The 25,146-nt window shown below is 39.7% G+C and overlaps 1 protein-coding gene across 1 annotated transcript; it reads right to left on the bottom strand.

The window, feature by feature from the left end:
- Positions 1-420: 420 nt before the first annotated feature.
- Positions 421-12,911, bottom strand: LOC117319245 (von Willebrand factor D and EGF domain-containing protein-like; the record flags this gene model as incomplete). The annotated part of the gene is given in 9 exon segments (XM_033874075.1): positions 421-579; positions 2,839-3,145; positions 4,495-4,697; positions 5,172-5,393; positions 8,443-8,506; positions 8,757-8,842; positions 9,127-9,412; positions 10,568-10,674; positions 12,800-12,911. Coding segments are annotated over 7 exon segments (1,296 nt in total), but the record flags the coding sequence as incomplete, so codon positions are not given.
- Positions 12,912-25,146: the final 12,235 nt, after the last annotated feature.

A 25,146-nucleotide genomic window follows, 5' to 3' on the forward strand; every position in this document is an offset into this window, starting at 1 on the left:
CTACCACATTTACTAATCAATATCACAAGATATGGCTACATTCATTACTGAAATATATCAATCAGTGTCTGGGATTAACGGGTTGTCCGATCATTTAGTTCAACATTTTATAGTGCAAGAACACGTTCAAATAAATATCGCCCAAACAAACAGAATGAGCCAAACAAAACTCAAAGTCTTCGCATTCAGTATACCTCACTTTTATCATCGTTATTCTGTATTTGTATTCTTCCCATTCGCATTTTCCACAGGTTAAGTAAGATATTGTCGAGGAACGGTTTTGAAACTTAACCGATTTTGAATGTTTTTTTATCAATTAAGCTAGTTTTCACAAAGCTCCATCACGTTTACATCAGTAACAAACCCCCAGATAATAGGAGGTCGTTATGCATGTTTTATATTTAATACAACTCTACGTACTCGTATATCCTCTATACATGATGCCACTCCTTCATCGACATCGCTTACTAAGCTTGGCAGCACTTCTTGGCATTTCCGCAAAAATGTCCTTGCAGTAAGAAAGGCGATACAGGCCAGTCTTGCTTTTACTATGTCCCATCCATTTCTCCATGACAAGGCCTTCAAAACAGCATTTAAAGTCGAGTAAAAATAAAAAGATAAAAACGTATCTGAACGTATCCATACTTTAGGAGCTCTCATTTAAATGTGACATGGAGATATATGAAAATTTCGAGGACTTTAATAGTTAATTTGGGTTTGAACACTTCCATGTTGTTTATAATACCATATTTACATCCTGTAAACCAGAGTGCGTGTTGTTGTGATCATCGGTCCATATTGTTTATACGGGGTATTCTCGTTGGGGAATCCCGTCCGGTTGTATTTGTCGACGTTTCTGATTGGCTAATGATCGGGGTGTGGGTTTATTTATCATCACATTACCTGTGCATTACTCTACGCTCAGATATCGGTCTATCTGTAGTCTTAGGACAAACTGCACGTGTATTTCGAGTCATACAATTAAATATAGCTATATACAAATGTAGCTGGGAATCTTAGTATTATACGAAAGTATAGAAAGACGCTTACATGTAGCTGGCCGGTTCGTCTTTCTCTTTCATAGAGTCGGGTAAATTTCGGACTTATACCTCTTAATTATCCAGGGTTGGGTGGTATATCTCAATTATAGGCATGATAGTCAGTAATTCCGTTGTTATTTCGGGTGGTCTGCAGGCATGTTATAGTCGTGGTATTTTTAGCTCACCATTTTGATGATGGTGGGCTATTCAAATCACCCTGCGTCCGTGGTCAGTGGTCCGTCCGCCCCTCCCTCCGTTAGTCCGTCCCTCTGTCCGTAAACAATTATTGTAACCACTAATCCTCAGAAAGTACTGAAGGGATCTTTCTCAATTTTCAAATATAGGTTCCCCTTGGTGCGTATTTATGCATATTGCATTTTGAGACCAATCAGAAAACAACGTGGCCGACAGACAGCCATCTCGGATTTTGACAATTGAAGTTTTCTCAGAATGTAGTGAAGGGATCTTTCTCAAATTTCCTATGTAGGTTTCCCATGGTCCCTATTTATGCATATTGCATTTTGGAACCAGTCGGAAAGCATGGCCGACAGGCAGCCATCTTAGATTTGGACAATTGAAGTTTGTCTATTTCTCAGAAAGTACTAAAGGGATCTTTTTCAAATTTCATATACAGCTTCCCCTTGTTTAAAAAAGTACTTGAGAGATGTTTCTCAATTTGCACAGATTAGTAAGAGGAAGGAAAAATAGAGAAAATATCAATCTGACATAGAACCCATAAAGATCATTCAATGGTGGGCGCCAAGATCCCTCTGGGATCTCTTATGACAATTGAAGTTTGTTATCGCTATTTTACAGAAGGTACTGAAGGGATGTTTCTCAAATTTCATTTGTAGTTTCCTATTGGTCCCTGGTATTGCCTTTTGGGACCAATCAGAAAACAACATAGCCGACAGACAGCCATTATCGCTAAATCTTAAATTTTATATATAGGTTCCCCTTGTTTAAAAAGTACTAGAGGGCTGTTTCTGAATTTTCACAGATTAATAAGACTTAGAGGAATGGAAAAGTAGAGAAAAGATCGATCTGACATGGAACCTATAAAGATCATTCAATGGTGGGCGCCAGGATCCCTCTGGGATCTCCTGTTGTGTACATTTATATCCAGGGAGGGACCAGGGTGAATATTTTTTCATACGAGATATGGGCCCGACGAACGGTGAGGTTACGTGAGCTTTGTTTATATATTCCCTCATCATGTTTCATCACCTCTACATTCTTCATATAATAAAATGTTGAATGTTGTAAACGGTGTTGTCATTCCATTGATCTGTAGCCAGCCGTACATGTCGAGACAGAACCACAGAGTTGACGAACTTGAAAATCGCTATACGAGGATACACTGGTCTCAGGAGCCAGAACTTTTACAATAGTGCGTGACTCCTATGAACTTTTACAATAGTGCGTGACTCCTATGACCTTTTACAATAGTGCGTGACTCCTATGAACTTTTACAATAGTGCGTGATTCCTATGAACTTTTATAATAGTGCGTGACTCCTATGAACTTTTACAATAGTGCGTGATTCCTATGAACTTTTACGGTACAAAAGGCCATGAAAAACACATTTTAGGTAATAGTGTTATACAACGTATATGTGCAAAAGAGTTATTAAAGAGAGACTTCGTAACATGTATAACATGTAAAACATATTGTCGAACATTGAATGTTAAGGGAAATTTTATTTAGATAAATACTCACATGCGACATACATAACGGAATCACACGTCGTGGTTATTTGCACTCGATAGAACATTTAAAGTTATTCCCCACTTCTTACCTGAGGCTCGTCATCAATATCGTCTTCAAAAACAATTTGAAATTTTGGAATGACATCTGTTTCCGGTTCTTCCCTTTTATAGCGCTGAAGGGCACTGGTAGCTGATCTCTTTTTTCGGATGGAGTCGCAGGTTTTAAAAAATCCGTCTGTAGATTGAGTGATGCATGGATTGGCTTCCATGTTAGGGCTGCATTTGATGTTGTTGGTAAAATCGGAGTCACTGCACGTGCAGAACTGCCGCAACATTACTCCAGAGTCGGCCAGGTTTACATGTTTTTGGAACAAGGATTGACTGACGTCATTAATCCTACAACACAGAATAAACACATTTCCGTGATATGCAAATAAAAATATCGTCGATTTATATTCGTTGATTTCTTTTTTAAATAAACAATACGAAGCTTTTAATATACCGCAGCATCCCTAATGCACCTAAACCACACACATGCATCTCGCACAAATAATGTCCGAAACTGTCGATAAGACAGCCAACATTGCAAACCGAACAAATGGCCTCAGACCAGAATTAATTTCCCTCATTGTTCTACCAAAGAAAAATCGAAATTAAAATATTTCAGAATTTTGCAAAAAATCTGGTTTTCACATCACGTTGTAGAACTATTCAAGTACAGTGAGCTGGAAAAAACATCATGACCGGCATTTAAAAAAATTATATTTAAGTGTAACCACCCTGATATATTGTGGAAAAATCCGGAAAAATCACAAAATATTACTTCTCAAGTCTTATAACTCCCTGTGTCATGCCACACAAACAAACATGGAAATGGTGTCAAAACAGAATTCTGTCACTAGATTAAATATTTCACTATAAATCTATGCTAAAATTATGTCCAATCTGTAACGGCTAAGTCAAGAAAAAATATTTAGCAATAGTCCTGAAATTTCAATATGTACTACATTTGTGTACAACGACCCGGAAGTATAATTATGGTCTGCGTTCAAACAACAGTATTTCAGTGTACTGAATACTACCCTGTTTGTTTGGTTGAAACAAACGCATTTATACCATTATCGATATCTTATCTTAACGAAGTGCATTTGTGTGAACGATTCCCATGCATGTTTAATTGAGGAACAAGAAAGGAGGAAAGGTATTGTGTTTTAATGTTCTACATTCGATCGATAATTTGACTCATCTAGGGTTAAACCAGGATAAACGGACTCCAGCAGAAGTATCAAACATTAAACTCGCTTAAAATAATAAAAGGTCAAACTATTCTAAATACTATTGAGATCAACTGGTTATTTAACACATTATGTTTTATATCATAGTTATATTGCACGTGAAGTAATCAAAGATAATTTATCATAATATATTTGAGTTAATTGTGCCATGAGTTGAAAGAAAAAAATGCGATATATCTAGGTTTTGTTGCATATCGCATGGAAGAACATGATGTCTATGATATTGCTTGAGCAAAGATTTTTTTTCATGGAAATTCAGACATGATTTTGTTTTCATTGAATAATTTATTTTTTTTAAATGCGTAATGATATATTCTTATTGTTATTATTAATACTGAAATGTCTGAGTTGTATCAACTGTGATTTGTCGGAGTGTAATAGTTATTGTGATATGTCTACGTTGTGTTATTAGCCATGCTATGCTTGAACTTTCACACTTGTTTGTCTTACTTCCAGTCCAACGCAAAATCCCGAAGAGATCTTGCTGTTGATCCGTCCCGAAGGATAAAGTCGTTACCATGATTTCCATCCATGAAGCCACAAAGTCCGGACGAAGATTTCCAGTCTGCGAGGGATGGTTTAACGCTAATATAACTGATTCCGTATGGGATATAGAATGTAAAAACTATCTTTGTTCCAGTCGGTAGCACCACCTGCAATTATTGAATATATAACCAGTGTATGAAGAAACCCCGCTCAAAAGCGGTAAGATAGTGAAATTATTATAGAACAACGATTAACATCGGGATTTACACATAAGCCACAGAAGAATAAGAATATATGCTAATACAGGCCTGTTCAAGGCTATGTAACGTATAAACAGAAACACATTGAATGTACAATTATCGCGATATACAAATACATTAATTACAGTGTTTTCTACGAGCAGAAACATATTTATTACATACAGGATTAACAAGTTATCACAGTATACAGAAACTCGTTGAATACAGGATGTATCCAGTAATAACGCCAAACAGAAACATAGTCATTACATACAGGATTAACCAGTTATTACGATATACAGAAACACGTAGCAGGTTATCCAGTTATCTTGATCTACACATAACATACATAGCAGGGTATATCAATTTCTATATAATTTATATCATCACTGTCCTACGTACCGTATACGTATTTCCGTAGTTTTGAATGGTCATTGCAGAGTCGTCACAGAACGACTTTTCGATGTATCTGTTTGACTTTGTACCTGTATTCACGGTCCACCCAATGCTGGCTCTACAGAAGTTAACTACGAAAAGATCTCTATTGTTTCGTACCGCCACACCACAATTACACGTGACTCCGTTTGGGTTTCTGATGCTGCAAGGCTGGTACAGCGCATGCACCTGAAAGAAATGTTCATCAGTAACATCCTCGCCTTCTGTGCAGCCACTGTCATCGATAAAAATAGTTATATATATTTACTACCAAAGAATATTTTGAAGACAAAAATATTGTTTATGATGAATCACTTTTAAATTATCGTTGCATGAATATTAGATCATCTCACTTTAACGAAATCATTTCTATGGGAAATTATATCGGGTTTTACTTGTGATTTTACCGATTCGCGACCCCAGGGTTTGAGATACTTTGGTTTGGTTTGGTTTATTTTGTTTAACGTCCTAGTAACATCTAAGGTCATTTAAGGACGGCCTCCCGTGCGTGCGACATGTATGAGAATGGTGAGTGCGTGTGTGTTTTGGGAGGCTGCGGTATGTTCGTGTGAAGTCTCCTTGTGGTAGGCCGGAACTTTTGCCGATTTAAAGTGCTATCTCACTGAAGCATACTGCCGAAGACACCCAGCAGCACACCCCACCCGGTCACATTATACTGACAACGGGCCAACCAGTCGTCCCGATCCAAATATGCTGAGCGCTAAGCAGGAGTAGCAACTACCATTTTTAAAGACTCTGGTATGTTTCGGCCAGGGGACAGAACCCAAAACCTTCCTCACAGCGGTGAACTCTCAACTAAAAGGCCAAAAGTGAGGCATTGTCAAGGGAGACATTAGGAAGAAGAAAGTTATCAAGAAAGAAGAGAAAAGATAAGATCCCAAGTTTAGTCGCCTCTTACGATCATGCAATGGGGGCAGCAGGTATAATTCTTACGCCCTACCTGCAGGGCAGGTTTGCGATACAATATAAATGAAATGGATGTCGTTTGCTACATAACAGCGTATGTTTTATCACAAATAACGATTTATTTGGGCTGCCTTTGAAAATCATTTAAAATAAGTATGCTGATGACTTGACGCAGCGTCCGTCGTCAACCTTTTCTTTAAACGACTTCCTGTACAGCTCTTGACATAATTTGTGCAAATGGGCGATCCGATTACTCCATTAAAACATCATAGTCCCCCTTGGGGCTAGCGGGGTTATAGTTGATAATTTAAATAATTTTTTAATGGTCATTCGACATTCATGAAAGTCTACGATTCAACTACAATTAAAACAAAATAAGGTAAAAGCATTATTTAAAAGACATATTTTGCTGTAGCGTATATTATCTATGATAAACTTCACGCCCTTCGACGGGAGTAGGGGGTTGGAAAGGGAGGGGTAGTTATTATCCATGGTTCCATGGAATGAATGTTGGAATACCAGCCATTTCCATCAAACTGAAATGCAATGATGATAATTCTTACCGCTTCGGCTTTCATTTCAATGCAAATTAGAAAAATGGCGCTCAAAATGCGATTCCCTTATACAAATTTTAAAGTTTATCCCTTCCCCTTGAGGAAATGCAAGACCAAAGGGTCATTTATTTCACATTTTTTTGTAAGGCATCTTAATTCCTTTACGTCTATTAAGTCAGTGTGTGGCAAGCGGAATGTGGTCTAATGTGTCGGCTAGTAATCATTGGCCGTAAGAATTGTACCTGCTGCCCTAATTGCATGATCGTAAGAGGCGACTAAACTTGGGATCTTATCTTTTTTCTGTCTTAATAACTTTCTTCTTCCTAATGTCTCCCTTGACAATGCCTCACTTTTGGCCTTTAGATGAGCGTTCGCCGCTGCGAGGAAGGCTTTGGGTTCTGTCCCCTAGCCGAGACATACCAGAGTCTTTAAAATGGGTAGGTACTACTCCTGCTTAGTGCTCAGCATATTTGGAGTTGGACGACTGGTTCGCCCGTTGTCAGTATAATGTGACCGGGTGGGGTGTGCTGCTGGGTGTCTTCGGCAGTATGCTTCAGTGAGATAGCACTTTAAATCGGCAAAAGTTCCGGCCTATTACAAGGAGACTTAACACGAACATACCGCAGCCTCCCAAAACACACATACGCACTCACCACACTCATACATGTCGCACGCACGGGAGGCCGTCCTCAAATGGCCTTAGATGTTAATAGGACGTTAAACAAAATAAACCAAACCAATTATGTTTACTAATGTATTGGTTATATCTGTTATGATATGGTTTAAATGAACAATGCACATTCCTTCTACTTTGTTTGTTAAAAATTGAGTTTCATTTTAATTATACAATATAATAATTATATAACACTATTTCATATCGATATACATTTCATACAGACATGCAGGTATAGTGACTTTTGGAATTTTTTCATCGTTACTATTTTTGTTTCTATTTTGGGTCATATGCATGTTTACTCATTTATGTTTTACGGGAGAAGACGGGCTATACTTGGTCTTTTAAGAAGATTTTTGAAATTTCACTTTTTGTCCCCTCCACCCAGGGCCCATGGGGTAGGGGCCATATAATTCACATTTTGTTGTTCATCCCATGCCATAGAACTTGCTGCAAATTAACATCATTCCGGTTTAGCTGTTCTGAAGATGTAAATAACGGCGCATGAACCTTCTGGAAAGACGGTACGGAAACGCATCATTGTTAATGTTGTCCTCCATTATTTAAGCACCTTAACGCCGACACTAATTTGTCCTACTCTTTATTTCAATATTTAGTAATGCTGTACGTGGTCAGTAAACATTAAACACGACAGAACACATCTTCCTCTGTATCCCTACGGTCCTGTGGGGTCACGTTACTGGTGAATGCAGCAACATTAACACTGTTTAAGATATTTGCAAAGTGCAACATCTGAATCACTTTTGTAAACGGAAAGTATCTGGAATCAATGGAAAGGATGTATCAATATTCATCTTAAAAGCCCTATGCATCTTATCGATTTTACCGATTCATTATATAGTATTGATGGGCAACAAGGGATAGACCAAATCCTTATATTAGTATAGGCCCTGGGATTTTCCCCCACCCATAGAGACCGTCGAGGCTACATATTAACCCGTTGCAACTCCAAGTTATTTAATTTCTGTATTACAACGATGCTGCCAAATAGGAAATACAACATAAGAATTCATTATGTGTATAATACAATATTAAATCATTAAACTAATATGACGAGTCTTACCCAATATGGACGTTGGTTGTGTTTGTACAACACGAATTCTCCAATTCTTTGGTTCTCCCAGCGCCTTGAAGCACACATGCACAGCAAATTATAGCCCATTGCATAGTATGTCTTTGTATTGGGAAGTATATTAACGATACAAAGCAATGGTTAAAAATATCCTTATTCAATACATATGGCAAATAATTTTGTCAGTAAAATATACCGTCTCTTTCTTAAATATGTTATAATATTTACATAATGTCCTACTCATTTACATAAACTTTAATAGGAAACAATAGAGTAGTTTTTTCTAACTCTCATGTCATACTTACTTGCCGTCAAATGTTTTCATATGTGGATCATTGTAACTCCTACATTCACCAGAAACAACAGTTTTATCTAAGTCGTCCACTGTGACCTACAAACGATAAAAATGACTGCAATGATGAATTCGCCGCATCACGAGTGTTCACAGAAAATACCTCGCCCACTCTACCCTCATCTTCATTCATAAATAGTGAACCAATGAAAATGCGCAAGTAAATCAACGTTAAAATCAAACCTCAAATCGCGATATTTTCGTTACAATGACACTATTAATAGAATTCACAATTGCATGAGTTGCCAATTAACTTTGTATTTTTCGTGTGATCTTCAGACCAAGCAGAGTGAAACAGATCAATCAGTATTAGGCATACGCACCAACACGTTCGGCATTGAAGCAGAGTTCCAAGCAGAGTGATATTGAACAAAATCACTAGCAGCCATCTTTATAAACATTGTCCTACTCCCAGTATTGACAAGGTTGTCCGGGGCACCGTATACTTTTAAGGTCTGTTCTGTGTCCCAGTATGTGTGATTAAACGTTAAACCACATTTAATATCTTCTAGAACAATTGGGTCATTTTGACATTGGCCATTTCCACCCTGCTTTAATCCTTGAAGTTTCAATGTCATTTTACATTCTTCCTCCTTAAATAAATTGATGCTGAAACAAAGAAATGGAGATGTAAGAGCAATTTCAATGATCGCGTGTAGTTTCAGGTATAATAACATATTTTTGTAATATCACACTAACATCATCATCAAATTATATCGCGAAGTTCACCCGATACCTCGTCAATGAGAGATAGAATAGCGCAACTTTCTTCACGGCAACGTTATAGAAAATATAATAACTGGTATGCACACAAAAACATTTATTTGGTTTCTTTTCTTAATTAATCATTTTGTTAAAAAAAACATACACACACAGATTTATATAACAGTCAGTAAAGACACTTGTTAATGCATCTATTATTAAAAGCATAATTTAAACTCTTGAAATAAAGGTTTCATAATTATGTTATTATAGGAAACCGTCACAAACTCATTTGAATCTTTCTTTTAAAAGTCATATTCAACTTGACATTTTTTTTTATTTTTCTTGCATGAAAAGTAAGAATAAGCTTTAGTTTAAACTCCATCGGGTATAAACATTGATGTAGGACAGGCAATACAGGTCAATTTCAAAATGTTGACTAAGTGAGAATTAACATAATTGGAACTCCGGTGGTTAATTGGAACAGAGCTGTCGACAGAACACATAATGTTTTATCATATAGATATGTAATGGTTTGGTTTGGTTTGGTTTATTTTGTTTAACGTCCTATTAACAGCTAAGATCATTTAAGAACGGCTTCCCGTGCGTGCGACATGATATTTATAAGAACCAGAAGTTTAATTCAGAGTGTTTGTGAATGTCAAACATAGCATTTCCGAAGTATTACCGTCGTAATACCGTTTGCGTTTAGGACGGAACTGCGAACGTACTCTTGTCTGTATTTCTCAGAAACGATACAGACGTCAAAGTCTTTGTCACATGAGCAAGCGCTCAACTGTTGGCCAAACATGAGTAAGTTTCAACGGAGACATTAAGAAAATTGTTCATAAAGTTTAGAAAGATAAGATACGAAATTTTGTAGCCTCTTACAATCATGCAATGGGGAGGAGATACAGCTGTCATATTTTTACGCCTTTCTGCAGGTGAACTTTATACTTTGCAATATTACATTTAAAATGACATCAATGTGTGAACTTCTCTGAGGGCATACTAGGGTTCGATATTCCCCAGTCCTGGTCATTCTAGGTTTATACTACTTACGCTTCTATCGGGGCATCATCGGGGTAGTAACATCCGAGGGGAACTGTGAGTCTTACTTTGATATCGACAGCTTTACCTTCATCCACCGTGTAATCACTCTGGTCCGTCTATAAATATAAATCGTCAATCACCGTGAATACCAGTCCAATGAAATGATAATGTATTCAATATTATCCCGATGTAGTGTTATTTTTCTTGGTTTGTCATTTTCAGGCTAAATACCAGATTTTTCCTTAACATAGGTTAACATCCTACAGTTGCGGGATAGTATTATGTCTTGATGGGTTAATCACCAAATCCGCTAGTTATACGAAATAGTTATTTATATATCAAAGTATACAGTATTTGGACAAAACATCTGTTATTACTGCCAAAAAGGAGAAAGCTTTAAAACATGCTATGAAAGGCCTTTCTCCTCGTGCCCTTGAGAGATGCCCCCAAACAATTTGTGTTAATAAATAAGTAGACAACTCGGAATGTACTATAACAAATATGAGAATACCAAAAATATTAAAATGCTCCCTATTATTAGCTCACCTGCCCGAAGGGCAAGTGAGCTTATGCCGTGGTGCGGCGTCCGTCGTCCGTCCGTCTGTCCGGCCGTCCGTCCGGCGTCAACTTTTTCATTTAAACAACTTCTTCTCAATAACCAAGAGGCACAGGGACTTGATATTGGGCCTGTAGCATGCCGGGGTGAAGGGCTACAAAGTTTGTTCAAATAAATGACCTTGACCTTCATTCAAGGTCACAGGGGTCAAATAGGCTATAATCTTCAAACAACTTCTTCTCAATAACCAAGAGGCCCAGGGACTTGATATTGGGCCTGTAGCTTGCTGGGGTGAAGGGCTACAAACTTTGTTCAAATAAATGACCTTGACCTTCATTCAAGGTCACAGGGGTCAAATAGGCTATATTCTTCAAACGACTTCTCAATAACCAAGAGGCCCAGGGACTTGATATTGGGCATGTAGCATGCTGGAGTAAAGGGCTCTAAAGTTTGTTCAAATAAATGACCTTGACCTTCATTCAAGGTCACATGGATTAAATAGGCTATATTCTTCAAACGACTTCTTCTCAATAACCAAGAGGCCCAGGGACTTGATATTGGGCCTGTATCATGCTGGGGTGAAGGGCTACAAAGTTTGTTCAAATAAATGACCTTGACCTTCATTCAAGGTCACATGGGTCAAATAGGCTATAATCTTCAAACAACTTCTTCTCAATAACCAAGAGGCCCAGGGACTTGATATTGGGCATGTAGCATGCTGGGGTGAAGGGCTGCAAAGTTTGTTCAAATAAATGACATTGACCTTCATTCAAGGTCACATGGATCAAATAGGCTATAATCTTCAAACGACTTCTTCTCAATAACCAAGAGGCCCAGGGACTTGATATTGAGCCTGTAGCATGCTGGGGTGAAGGGCTACAAAGTTGGTTCAAATAAATGACCTTGACCTTCATTCAAGGTCACATGGATCAAATAGGCTATATTCTTCAAACGACTTCTTCTCAATAACCAAGAGGCCCAGGGACTTGGTATTGGGCCTGTAGCTTGCTGTTGTGAAGGGCTACAAAGTTTGTTCAAATAAATGACCTTGACCTATATTCAAGGTCACATGGGTCAAATAGACTATAATCTTCAAACGATTTCTTCTCAATAACCAAGAAGCCCAGGGACTTGATATTGGGCCTGTAGCATGCTGGGGTGAAGGGCTACAAAGTTTGTTCAAATAAATGACCTTGACCTTCATTCAAGGTCACATGGGTCAAATAGGCTATAATCTTCAAACGACCTCTTCTCAATAACCAAGAGGCCCAGGGACTTGATATTCGGCCTGTAGCATGCTGGGGTGAAGGGCTACCAATTCTGTTCAAATAAATGACCTTGACCTACATTCAAGGTCACAGGGGTGAAACTTGCGATAGCCAAGAGCCTCCAAGACCTGATATTAGGCCAATAGAATGCTGGAATGAAGGACTAGAAAAAATTTAATATGAATAAAACTAGCTTACAATGATATTTGAATAAAGAGGTAATCAACATAGTATCTTTAGAAATGACCTCATCAACTTCAAAGTTGCTGTAGAGCCAGGTGAGCGATACAGGCCCATTGGGCCGCTTGTTAAGCGAGGCACGCTGTTGACCAGACAAAAAAATGTAAATACAAATTGGTACAATCAGTCAAAACGAACGTTTCGTTGAAATCCGTTAACATGGTTGCGAGTATTTACCTCAATTCCAGCATTGAAGATATCACTAAAGGTCCCCGTGCCAAGTACTTCCCCGGATTGTGTCCGTAGGCGAACTGCACATCGTACCTATGAGATAAAAAGGCGTGCAAAAGTTTGCGTATGTACCTAGCAGCAAATGTGGAAAATGAAATAATTAGTTCATGATGAATGTATGTGTTATCAATGAAAGTGCTCACTTTCGCTTTTTTCTACAATAGCAAGTACTTCGTTCTAACAAAATTAAGTTCAAATCTGAACTCCTCTACTTTGGTTTTAAACGGCTTTTTATCCTAACGATTCCACATCCTTGTTTGCTAACGGTGTCATATATACCTGGAAACTTAGTGTGTATGCCTGCCTCCAGCAATCTTCCCGTAAACGTGAAGCACCTGCCACGTCATCGTATTCTAAATTGCTATGGGAACATCGCGACAAGTGATCATCATTAATGTACCAATCAACGTCGTAAACAAAAAGTAATGGATCCTCTCCGTTAGGAAAACTGACACCACATTCAAACTTTATTTCAAGAATTCTGAATTTCTGTGACGTAAATACACCTGATTGCGTTCCAGTTCTTTCATCTAATCCAGTAGTTACTGCTACTGCGACAGCCGTGTTTAAAACGTCTAAAATATACAATAACCTGTGGGAAAACACGGTCAAACGCAACACAAAAGTCACTGAATATACCACTATATAGCTATTTGAAGACAGTCATGTGATACCGAACACAACTATTCCCGCCGTTATAGGAAAATCATATAGTTTATACAGTATTTTATGTTTATATGGAGAATAGTTGTTTATCGTTCCAAAATGTTTGTGAGAATATAGTGCTAGTAATGCTATGCTATAAACGTTTATTAAACAAAATTATAATTATGTTCGATAGCTTAAAACATACTGACACATAGCTTATTTCCTACATCTCATTTAATCGAATTATGATATAAGTACTGTTTTTGTTATCTATATCCTCATACACTAGGTCAATATTAGAAATGAAATATCTAGTACTAGTGCATTCTTCTGAAATAAGTCGCCTCTTACGATCATGAAATGACAGCAGCAGTACGATTCTTCTGTCCTAATTGCAAGGCTACGTTTTTTCTATATGAAACTAAATTACTTAAGTCGTGTCAACTGGCGATGGAGCTTTGGGAGCTTATGATGCTTTGTAGTGCACTTGGTGTTTATATTGGATACTTAATCTACACATACGTGAATATGAAATTTTTGCATGTCAATGAAGGTCAAAGAATTCAAACCATACCGATGTACTGAATTTTACTCACATTTACATCCGGGTGTGAAACCTGTATACGATGATTCACCATCTGGACATTTTTCTTCTGTACCTGCATTGTTTCATTTATTAAAGAGGTATTACTTTATATTTTGAAATACTCTTATGAAACAGGTATTATTTAATATACAAACTATATAATAAATTACAAAAAAATATAACATTTTCTCTTATAAATCTGCTGAAATTAACACGATGATTTTCTTCTTACAATTAACCGCCCCTATAACACTGCACATAATATATTCGTGGTATGTACAACATATGTACATTAACTTACGGTTGGATACATTGATATTAACTATGTCTTGGTACTTGTAACTTTAACAAAATGTATTAGCAACAACGACCTACACTATCCTGGAGACTAGATCAGAAATACTGTCTAAAATATTACCCTTAATCTCCTCGAGGCTGGTCAGAAGAAAAGGTTTCAACAAAACAATACCCGAAATCTTCCGGAGGACGGATCAGATTGACAGTTCTTACCAAAACAATACCCGAAATCTCCCGGAGGACGGATCAGATGGACAGTTCTTACCAAAACAATACCCGAAATCTCCCGGAGGACGGATCAGATGGACAGTTCTTACCAAAACAATACCCGAAATCTCCGGGAGGACGGATCAGATGGACAAATCTTACCAAAACAGTACCCGAAATCTCCCGGAGGACGCATCCGAAGGACAGTTCTAACCAAAACAATACCCGAAATCTCCCGGAGGACGGATCAGATGGACAGTTCTTACCAAAACAGTACCCGAAATCTCCCGGAGGACGCATCCGAAGGACAGTTCTAACCAAAACAATACCCGAAATCTCCCGGAGGACGGATCAGATGGACAGTTCTTACCAAAACAATACCCGAAATCTCCCGGAGGACGGATCAGATGGACAGTTCTTACCAAAACAATACCCGAAATCTCCCGGAGGACGGATCAGATGGACAGTTCTTACCAAAACAATACCCGAAATCTCCCGGAGGACGGATCAGGACAGTTCTTACCAAAACAATACCCGAAATCTCCCGGAGGACGGATCAGATGGACAGTTCTTACCAAAACAATACCCGAAATCTCCCGGAATACGGATCAGATGGACTGTTCTTACCAAAACAATACCCGAAATCTCCCGGAGGACGGACCAGATGGACAGTTCTTACCAAAACAATACCCGAAATCTCCCGGAATACGGATCAGATGGACAGTTCTTACCAAAACAATACCCGAAATCTCCCGGAGGACGGATCAGATGGACAGTTCTTACCAAAACAATACCCGAAATCTCCCGGAATACGGATCAGATGGACAGTTCTTACCAAAACAATACCCAAAAATCTCTCGGAGGACGGATCAGAAGGACAGTTCTTACCAAAACAATACCCGAAATCTCCCGGAATACGGATCAGATGGACAGTTCTTACCAAAACAATACCCGAAATCTCCGGGAGGACGGATCAGGACAGTTCTTACCAAAACAATACCCGAAATCTCCCGGAGGACGGATCAGATGGACAGTTCTTACCAAAACAATACCCGAAATCTCCGGGAGGACGGATCAGGACAGTTCTTACCAAAGCAATACCCGAAATCTCCCGGAGGACGGATCAGAAGGACAGTTCTTACCAAAACAATACCCGAAATCTCCGGGAGGACGGATCAGGACAGTTCTTACCAAAGCAATACCCGAAATCTCCCGGAGGACGGATCAGAAGGACAGTTCTTACCAAAACAATACCCGAAATCTCCCGGAATACGGATCAGATGGACAGTTCTTACCAAAACAATACCCGAAATCTCCGGGAGGACGGATCAGGACAGTTCTTACCAAAGCAATACCCGAAATCTCCCGGAGGACGGATCAGAAGGACAGTTCTTACCAAAACAGTACCCGAAATCTCCCGGAGGACGGATCAGAAGGACAGTTCTTACCAAAACAGTACCCGAAATCTCCGGGAGGACGCATCCGAAGGACAGTTCTTACCAAAACAGTACCCGAAATATCCCGGAGGACGGATCAGATGGACAGTTCTTACCAAAACAATACCCGAAATCTCCCGGAGGACGGATCAGATTGTAAAGATAGTAAGCTCCACAGTTCTTGACGTCGATCTGCCAAACAGTCGCACAGTCAAAATATATGTTCCTCCCGCATATGTTTACGGCTTTAATTTCTCCGTTAGATGGCAATGCTGTAAGAGATGGCAAAAGCAAGTTGACATTTTTTTTTTCGAACCTGGATATGTATAGTTTACCAATTTTCAAATTAAATCATAATTTGAATCGACCTTTAAATACGATTAGATAAGTAAAAACTCACTATCAAACATCCAAGCTGGATTCCGCGTGCCACATCGTTTGTAGGAGGTTGGCGCAGTAGAGGGAATACTGCCTCCAGCTCCCGACACTGATCTGTACCAACCTTCCTCTATATAGAGGTCGTTCTGGAATTCGTCAACAGTGATGTATGCAGTCGACCTCCGGGTATCATTCAAAGTAGTATAGTTTTGGGAAATGCATGGATCTGTAGTTTGTCCTAAAACTAAAGAAATGTATCCTTGAAATGAGGCGTCGGGGAATCAGCTTCTACCTATAAAGCGCCATGTGACAGACATTGGAACTTAGAAGAAAACCATGATAGTGCAATCGTCTTTGAAATGGACGTCGGGGCAACAAATGACGTTTTTCATGATGGTTTCAAATGAAAAATACATGTTAGTTCCTGTAACCAGAGAAACAAGATCTATCTTTCTACATTGTATACGGAAAATAAAAAAAACTAGGGGCAGCCCAACAAACTGTACAACTTAGAATCGCCATCGCCTATGGATGCTTCCAGTCAAATATGAATAAGTATAAGTCACACTATAATAAGATAATAAATCCAAACAAGCAACCACCTCATCAGTGTGTTATAATGTCAGGGTAGTATTTCCGCCTCGTTACCATGGGTAGTATTTCCCCCTCGTTACCATGGGTTGTATTTCCGCCTCGTTACCATGGGTAGTATTTCCGCCTCGTTACCATGGGTTGTATTTCCGCCTCGTGACCATGGGTAGTACTTCCGCCTCGTTACCATGGGTTGTATTTCCGCCTCGTTACCATGGGTTGTATTTCCGCCTCGTTACCATGGGTAGTATTTCCGCCTCGTTACCATAGGTAGTATTTCCGCTTCGTTACCATGGGTAGTACTTCCGCCTCGTTACCATGGGTAGTATTTCCGCTTCGTTACCATTGGTAGTATTTCCGCCTCGTGACCATGGGTATAACCTTCCGCCTCGTTACCATGGGTTGTATTTCCGCCTCGTTACCATGGGTAGTATTTCCGCCTCGTTCCATGGGTTGTATTTCCGCCTCGTTACCATGGGTAGAACCTTCCACCTCGTTACCATGGGTAGACCTGTCCGCCTCGTTACCATGGGAAGTATTTACGTCCGTTACCATTGGTAGAACTTTGCGCCATCGGTTTTCTTCCTCTCTCTTTTAAACACGGTCAATGTAATATTTACATAAATTCTAAAAAAAAAAAAACTTCCACCGATAAGTTTTAAATCATTTGTACCAAAACCTATCACACTTGCTGAATAAATACATGTAAAGTCAATTTGAAGATCACATATTCACACTTTAGTAAATGACCATTGTTTATTTCTCTTGAAACAAAATATAGTATAAGCGACAAATTCGTAGAAAGTAAGTGTTCATTACTTGCTTTCGAAGTGATCCTAGTTGTATTACTCATTCACGCACACCTTTATAAACGGAATTACATACCTGTGGGCTCTGCCCCGTTGCGCGTTTTCTGATCGAATGCTGTACCTATTGGGAGTACTTCTTAGGTTTGATGGTTTGGTTTCGTGGAGAATGTAATAATATCAATAACATGTTATGATTGTTAGGTTGAAGGTGACACATAAATCCCTCAAACTGTAGTCGTGGGTTATTGTTATCTTCAGCCTTCACATTGTATTTGTACAATTGTAAAATAAGAGTCGGTCTTGCGGGAATTTCCATTAAGCCCGGTTGTAGAATGTTTAGATTGATGGCGAGAGGTTGTGGTGACTGTCTGATCAACACACCGGTACGAGTGACTGATTCCTCCCCATAGCGGTTAGGGTGACTCTAATAAACATACCGGGTTACCACAGCCTCCCAAAACACACACACGCATCCACCACACACATGCATGTCGCACGCACGGGAGGCCGTCCTTAAATGGCCTTAGCTGTTAATAGGACGTTAAACAAAATAAACCAAACCAACAAAACCGGTAAAATTGACTGTTTGCTCATAATACTAGTTAGGGTGACAGTCTGATCACCATACCAGTTAGGGTGACTGTCTGATCAATATACCGGTTTTCGGTGACTGTCTGATCACCATATCAGCTAGGGTGACTGTCTGATCTCCATACCGGTTAGGGTGACTGTCTGCTCACCATACCGGTTAGGGTGACTGTCTGCTCACCATACCGGTTATGGTCACTGTCTGATCACCATATCAGCTAGGGTGACTGTCTGATCTCCATACCGGTTAGGGTGACTGTCTGCTCACCATACCGGTTAGGGTGACTGTCTGCTCACCATACAGATAGGGTGAGCAGACAGTCAACCTAATCGGTATGGAGATCAGACAGTCACCCTAGCTGATATGGTGATCAGACAGTCCCCTTAACCGGTATAGTGATCAGACAGTCACCCTAACCGGTATAGTGATCAGACAATCAGCCTAACCGGTATATAGTGATCAGACAGTCAGCCTAACCGGTATGGTGATCAGACAGTCACCCTTACCGGTATAGTGAGCAGATAGTCACCCTAACCGGTATGGTGATCAGACAGTCACCCTAACCGGTATAGTGATCAGACAATCAGCCTAACCGGTATGGTGATCAGACAGTCACCCTAACCGGTATATAGTGATCAGACAGTCACCCTAACCGGTATGGTAATTAGACAGTCAGCCTAACCGGTATAGTGATCAGACAATCACCCTAACCGGTATGGTGATCAGACAGTCACCCTAACCGGTATATAGTGATCAGACAGTCACCCTAACCGGTATATAGTGATCAGACAGTCAGCCTAACCGGTATGGTGATCAGACAGTCACCCTTACCGGTATAGTGAGCAGATAGTCACCCTAACCGGTATGGAGATCAGACAGTCACCCTAACCGGTATGGTGATCAGACAGTCACCCTTACTGGTATATAGTGATCAGACAGTCACCCTAACCGGTATATAGTGATCAGACAGTCAGCCTAACCGGTATGGTGATCAGACAGTCACCCTAACCGGTATATAGTGATCAGACAGTCACCCTAACCGGTATATAGTGATCAGACAGTCAGCCTAACCGGTATGGTGATCAGACAGTCACCCTTACCGGTATAGTGAGCAGACAATCACCCTAACCGGTATGGAGATCAGACAGTCACCCTAGCTGATATGGTGATCAGACAGTCAGCCTAACCGGTATGGTGATCAGACTGTCACCCTAACCGGTATAATGAACAGACTGTCATCCTTACCGGTATGGTGATCAGACAGTCACTCTTACCGGTATAGTGAGCAGATAGTCACCCTAACCGGTATAGTGATCAGACAATCAGCCTAACCGGTATAGTGATCAGACAGTCAGCCTAACCGGTATGGTGATCAGGCAGTCACCCTAACCGGTATATAGTGATCAGACAGTCACCATAACCGGTATGGTGATTAGACATACTGTCTGTTCATCATACCGGTTAAGGGGACTGTCTGATCACCATACAGCTAGGGTGACTGTCTGATCACCATACCGGTTATGGTGACTGTCTGATCACCATACCGGCTAGGGTGACTTTCTGATCTCCATGCCGGTTAGGGTGACTGTCTGATTACCACACCGGTTAGGGTGACTGTCTGTTCACCATACCGGTTAGGGTGACTGTCTACTCACTATACCGGTTAGGGTGACTGTCTGCTCACTATACCGGTTATGGTGACTGTCTGCTCACTATACCGGTGAGGGTGGCTGTCTTATCACCATACCGGTAATGGTGACTGATCACCATACCGGTGATGGTGACTGTGTGATCATCATACCAGTAAGAGTGACTGTTTGCTCACCTACGGGTTACGGTGACTGTCTGATCACCATACCGGTTATATGTCTATCTACTCAACGTACGGCTACGTTTACGGTCTGCTCACAATACCGGTTAGGGTTACTGTCTTCTCACCAAACGGGTTGGGTTGCCTGTCTGCTCACCATACCGGTTAGAATTACTGTATGCTCACCATACCGGTTAGAATTACTGTCTGATCACCATACTGGTTAGGGTGACTGTCTGCTCGCCATACCGGTTAGGATGACTGTCTGCTCACCAAACGGGCTGGGGTTACTGTCTGCTCACCATACCGGTTAGGATGACTGTCTACTCACCAAACGGGCTGGGGTTACTGTCTGCTCACCATACCGGTAAGAATTACTGTTTGCTCACCATACCGGTTAGGATGACTGTCTGCTCACTATACCGGTTAGGATGACTGTCTGCTCACCATATCGGTCGGGTTGACTGTCTGCTCACCATACCGGTTAGGGTGACTGTCAGGCGATCCTACTCTTTGTTCTTTACAACGACAACGGAACTCTTTTAATCTAACAGCGAAACTATTCCGAATTCATTGATTTGGCGCGAATATTTCCCGTGTGATTGCCGCGGTTGTCAATTGTAGGCGGTACACCTTCATGGTTCCTTAGCCAGATATAGAAAGTCCCGACAGGACTCTTGTTCAGCTCCTCCTTCCCGACACTTTAGTCAGAATGATACTCTTTACAAGACTCTTTATCTCGTAGGGATAAAGTTGTTTATTTATCAGTCTCAGACGTAGGTTTCTTGTGACTCATGTCGGAGTAATAGACAATTCATGTTCTGGATACCGTCGTCTTTTTCAAGAGGGGATTAAGCTGTCTATTTTAAAGGAGTACAACCGCGTTGTAGCTAGTTAACTGATGTAAATGTAAACTTTATTTATTTTACATCAATTGAGAAACAAGTTATATTAACTTATATTAATCCCGCTTGTTGGCCCGGATGGCAGCGCGCGAGGGGTCTTACTGTGGGAGGAAACCGGAGTACCCTGGGGAATCGAACCCCGGCCGCCTTGGTGAAAGGCAAGTGTGTTACCACTGTGCCACCCGACCACCAGTTAACTGATACCGTAATACGAAACTGCTATTGTCTTGTCATATAATATATGTGTTGCAAAGTTGTTTTAAGTGGTACTATGTCTATATATGAAACATGGATTTCGACCAAATCGGTCATTATCTCGATTCAAACCAATCAGAAGCCATCCTACGACCGCAATTTTGAAACAGGTTGGGCAAACTAAGTTCCATCGAAAACATACGTAATATCAGTTAAGTATCGTTTGAATACATTGCATCAATAAGTATTAGGCTCATATGTATTAGCCAATTGGCTGGCACGGCGGCAACGGTGGGTTACCGACAAAGAAAAAATCCACATCCGCAGATGCTCATCAATACTCATACTAAATATGTGCATCATTTTCAAGTAATGTGGAGGTGTAACGTACTGCAGACGAACAAGAATGATAAGGAGAAATAGGGTAAAAAAAACAATGATGTCCGTGCTTCTTTTGGTGGACTAAGTAATACAAGTCGATGTGAAATTCAATCAGTAGTTCAGAGGTTTTCGAATGACAGACAGACGACGGACGCCTTGGTAGGGTATACGATAACATTTGACCTTCGGACCAAGTGACCTAAAACGTCGTGCATGTCAACGTCTTCTTTTTAATACAATAGCAAATTAAATTCATTGTCATTATTTTTGTAGAAAAGCACAACACGAACCTTTACATAGAGCCCTTATACAAATTGAGACATAACGAAATATGAGAGACGGGACGGATTAAAACTTCCACTGAGGGGCGGAAATAAAGGAAGAAAGATTAGATGTGGAGTTAATTACAAAGTTTGAGAATCTGTTTTTTGTATTATTTGAAATCTGATCAACACATTATGTCCGTTAGGGAAATAAAATCATATTTACAGTTGATAAAGACGAGACAAAAGGAAGATGTGATTTAAGCGGAAACCCGTCTTACCTGGTGTGATGTACAGGAGAGCCAGCACCGCTATCATCTTCAGAAAGGTATATGACGAGACACTGATATTAACAAGTGTTTCATGTTATATATATGTGTGTTTTGTATGACGTCACACACTTTGCACCTCTCTTCAAAAAAGCGTGATTTGATTTGGTAGAAGTAATATAGCTGTTAACAAGTAAACATCCTAGTTGGAGCGTAGCTCATTGGCTAATTCAAGTTATTTGACGATTGCGTAATGTACTCAATTAATTTTTGAACGGCCCTTCATTGAATGATTTAGGGCAAACCAGCACCCGAATTAAAGAATTAAAGGTACACATTTGGAAATCGACTGTGAAAAAGCAAACAGTATTGAGTAAACATTCGAATAAGCTTCTGTTTTTTTAACACGTGTGTGAAGATTAGGTGAAGTAGAGCTATTGGGTATATTTTCGTTGCAACTATGGCAACTGACGAAAATATTTTGGACAACAGAACGCTAGACAATTATCGTTAGAATTCATGTAAATAGCATATCCAGCTTGTTCGTCCCCTTACAGTGAAATTATAGTTTGGTTTAGTTTTGTTCAACCCCCTATCAACAGCGAGGGTAATTTAAGGACGGGCTCCCCTGTATGTGAGATGCTTGCTTGTTTGGAGTGTTTATTGTTTGGGAGGCTGTGGTATATTCGTATTTATATCCTTGTGATAGCGCAGAAATGAGACACCCTTCAGGACAACCCATCATCTCACATCACACTGACAACGGTCCAACCATTGTCCAACTCTTAATGGCTGAGCGTCCAGCAGGAGTAGACAATACCGTTCTTATTGACTCTGGTATGTCTAGGCTAAGATACAAAGCCTGAAGCCTCGGTCATTACGTAATGTTGATACGTTGAAACCAATCAAATTTTACTTTTGCCCTAACTCCAGTGAACTTCTTTCCGACCGATTTAGCTTAATAGTGTTATAACAATTCCTTGGTCATTAACATAATAATCTTACCTTGACCTTTGACAAAAGGACCTAGATATCTAGTCAGTTGCCATTCTGAGACATATTTTACATATGATAGAGATAGTTTAGTAAAATTCAATATAATATGAATATCTTTTTTATTTATAACGCAAACCAATTCATCAGATTTTTTATGAATATACCAGAAGAAAGGGAGTTCTGTCCGTACGTTAAGGATACATTTTCATGATAGCAAAAGTAGACATGGACATTGTTGTCAATAACGTTGTTGTCTTGATATTTGGCTAAATAACCGTTGCTGTCAAGTTATATGACGAGAGTAAAATGCATAAAGACAAACTTAGATGAACAATGTAATGCATACGTAATGGTAAACCATTAGTTTATAGCCTGGTTAGCTTTTAATGAATGTTTTATAATTATGTAATCACAGATGACAAAACATTCTACTATAAAATCGAATGATTGCAATACGTGATCAAACATGTGTTATGTATTGGCACAAAACTGATTATCACTTCAAAGAATTGATAGAAATCGGAACAATAAATCTTTCACTGAATGTTAGACGACACCTGCAACAAAATTGTTCAGATGATCATGCAGTTAAATGATTTAATAAGGAGCCGGGTTTAGCTTTTGTGCTGTATCGGACTTTATGTGAATTTAATCAATGTTTTATTCCTACCAAAAAAACGCATAGTGAATATCTAACAACTTATTCATTAAGAGACTTGCTGGATCCAAATCAACCCAGTTATCTGATTACAACAGTCACTTCCTTCTGTTCACAGATTGGCTATAACAAGTGATTTGTTGAACAGGTACACAAAGAACATTGATTTACCGTGTAAACAAAGGGTATCATTAAAAATTAAAAGCCACGACAAAGAATTATTTAATGGATATTTTTACTTCTTCGATAGTTTTTTTTAGGTCACCTGAGACGAAGTCTCAGTTGACCTATTGCAATCGCCTTTTGTCCGGCGTCGTCCGTCGTGCGTCGTAAACAATTTACATTTTCAACTTCTTCTTAAAAACTGCTGAACTAAATTCAATGAAATTTTACAGGAAGCTTCCATGGCAGAGGCTGAACCAAAATTGTGAATTATATGGTCCCAACCCCCAGGGGCCTGAGGGGCGGGGCCAAAAAGGGTCAAATTGACTAAAATTTTAAAAATCTTCTTCTCTACTCTCAGATATGGTAGAATCAAATACTTTTCATAGATGGAAGGGTCTTAAGGTGCTTTACCAAAATTGTGAATTTCATGACCCTGGGGTCTCACGTTTGCCCCTGGGGAGGGGGTAAACTTTACTATAGTTTATATAGGGAAATCACATTTTTGACTATTATTTGTTGGATATCTATTGGAATTCATTCTAACTTGGTTCAAATTATCAGCATGGGATGACAGTTTGATGGTATGTACATGTTGGCCCTGACTGACCCCCAGGGGCTGATGGGCGGGGCCAAAAAGGGTCAAATTGACTGAAATTTCAAAAATCTTCTTCTCAACGCTCAGATATATTAGAATCAAATACTCTTCATAGATGGAAGGCTCTTAAGGTGCTTTACCAAAATTGTGAATTTCATGACCCTGGGGTCTCACGTTTGCCCCTGGGTAGGGGGTAAACTTTACTATAGTTTATATAGGGAAATCACATTTTTGACTATTATTTGTTGGATTTCTATTGGAATTTATTCTAACTTGGTTCAAATTATCAGCATAGGTTAACAGTTTGATGGTATGTACATGTTGGCACTGGTTGACCCCCAGGGGCTGGTGGGCGGGGCCAAAAAGGGTCAAATTGACTAAAATTTCAAAAATCTTCTTCTCTACTCTCAGATATGTTAGAATCAAATACTCTTCATAGATGGAAGGGTCTTAAGGTACATTACCAAAATTGTGAATTTCATGACCCTGGGGTCTCACGTTTGCCCCTGGGTAGG

The sequence above is a fragment of the Pecten maximus genome, unplaced genomic scaffold (genome assembly GCF_902652985.1).
Source record: "Pecten maximus unplaced genomic scaffold, xPecMax1.1, whole genome shotgun sequence".
Classification (NCBI taxonomy): domain Eukaryota; kingdom Metazoa; phylum Mollusca; class Bivalvia; order Pectinida; family Pectinidae; genus Pecten; species Pecten maximus.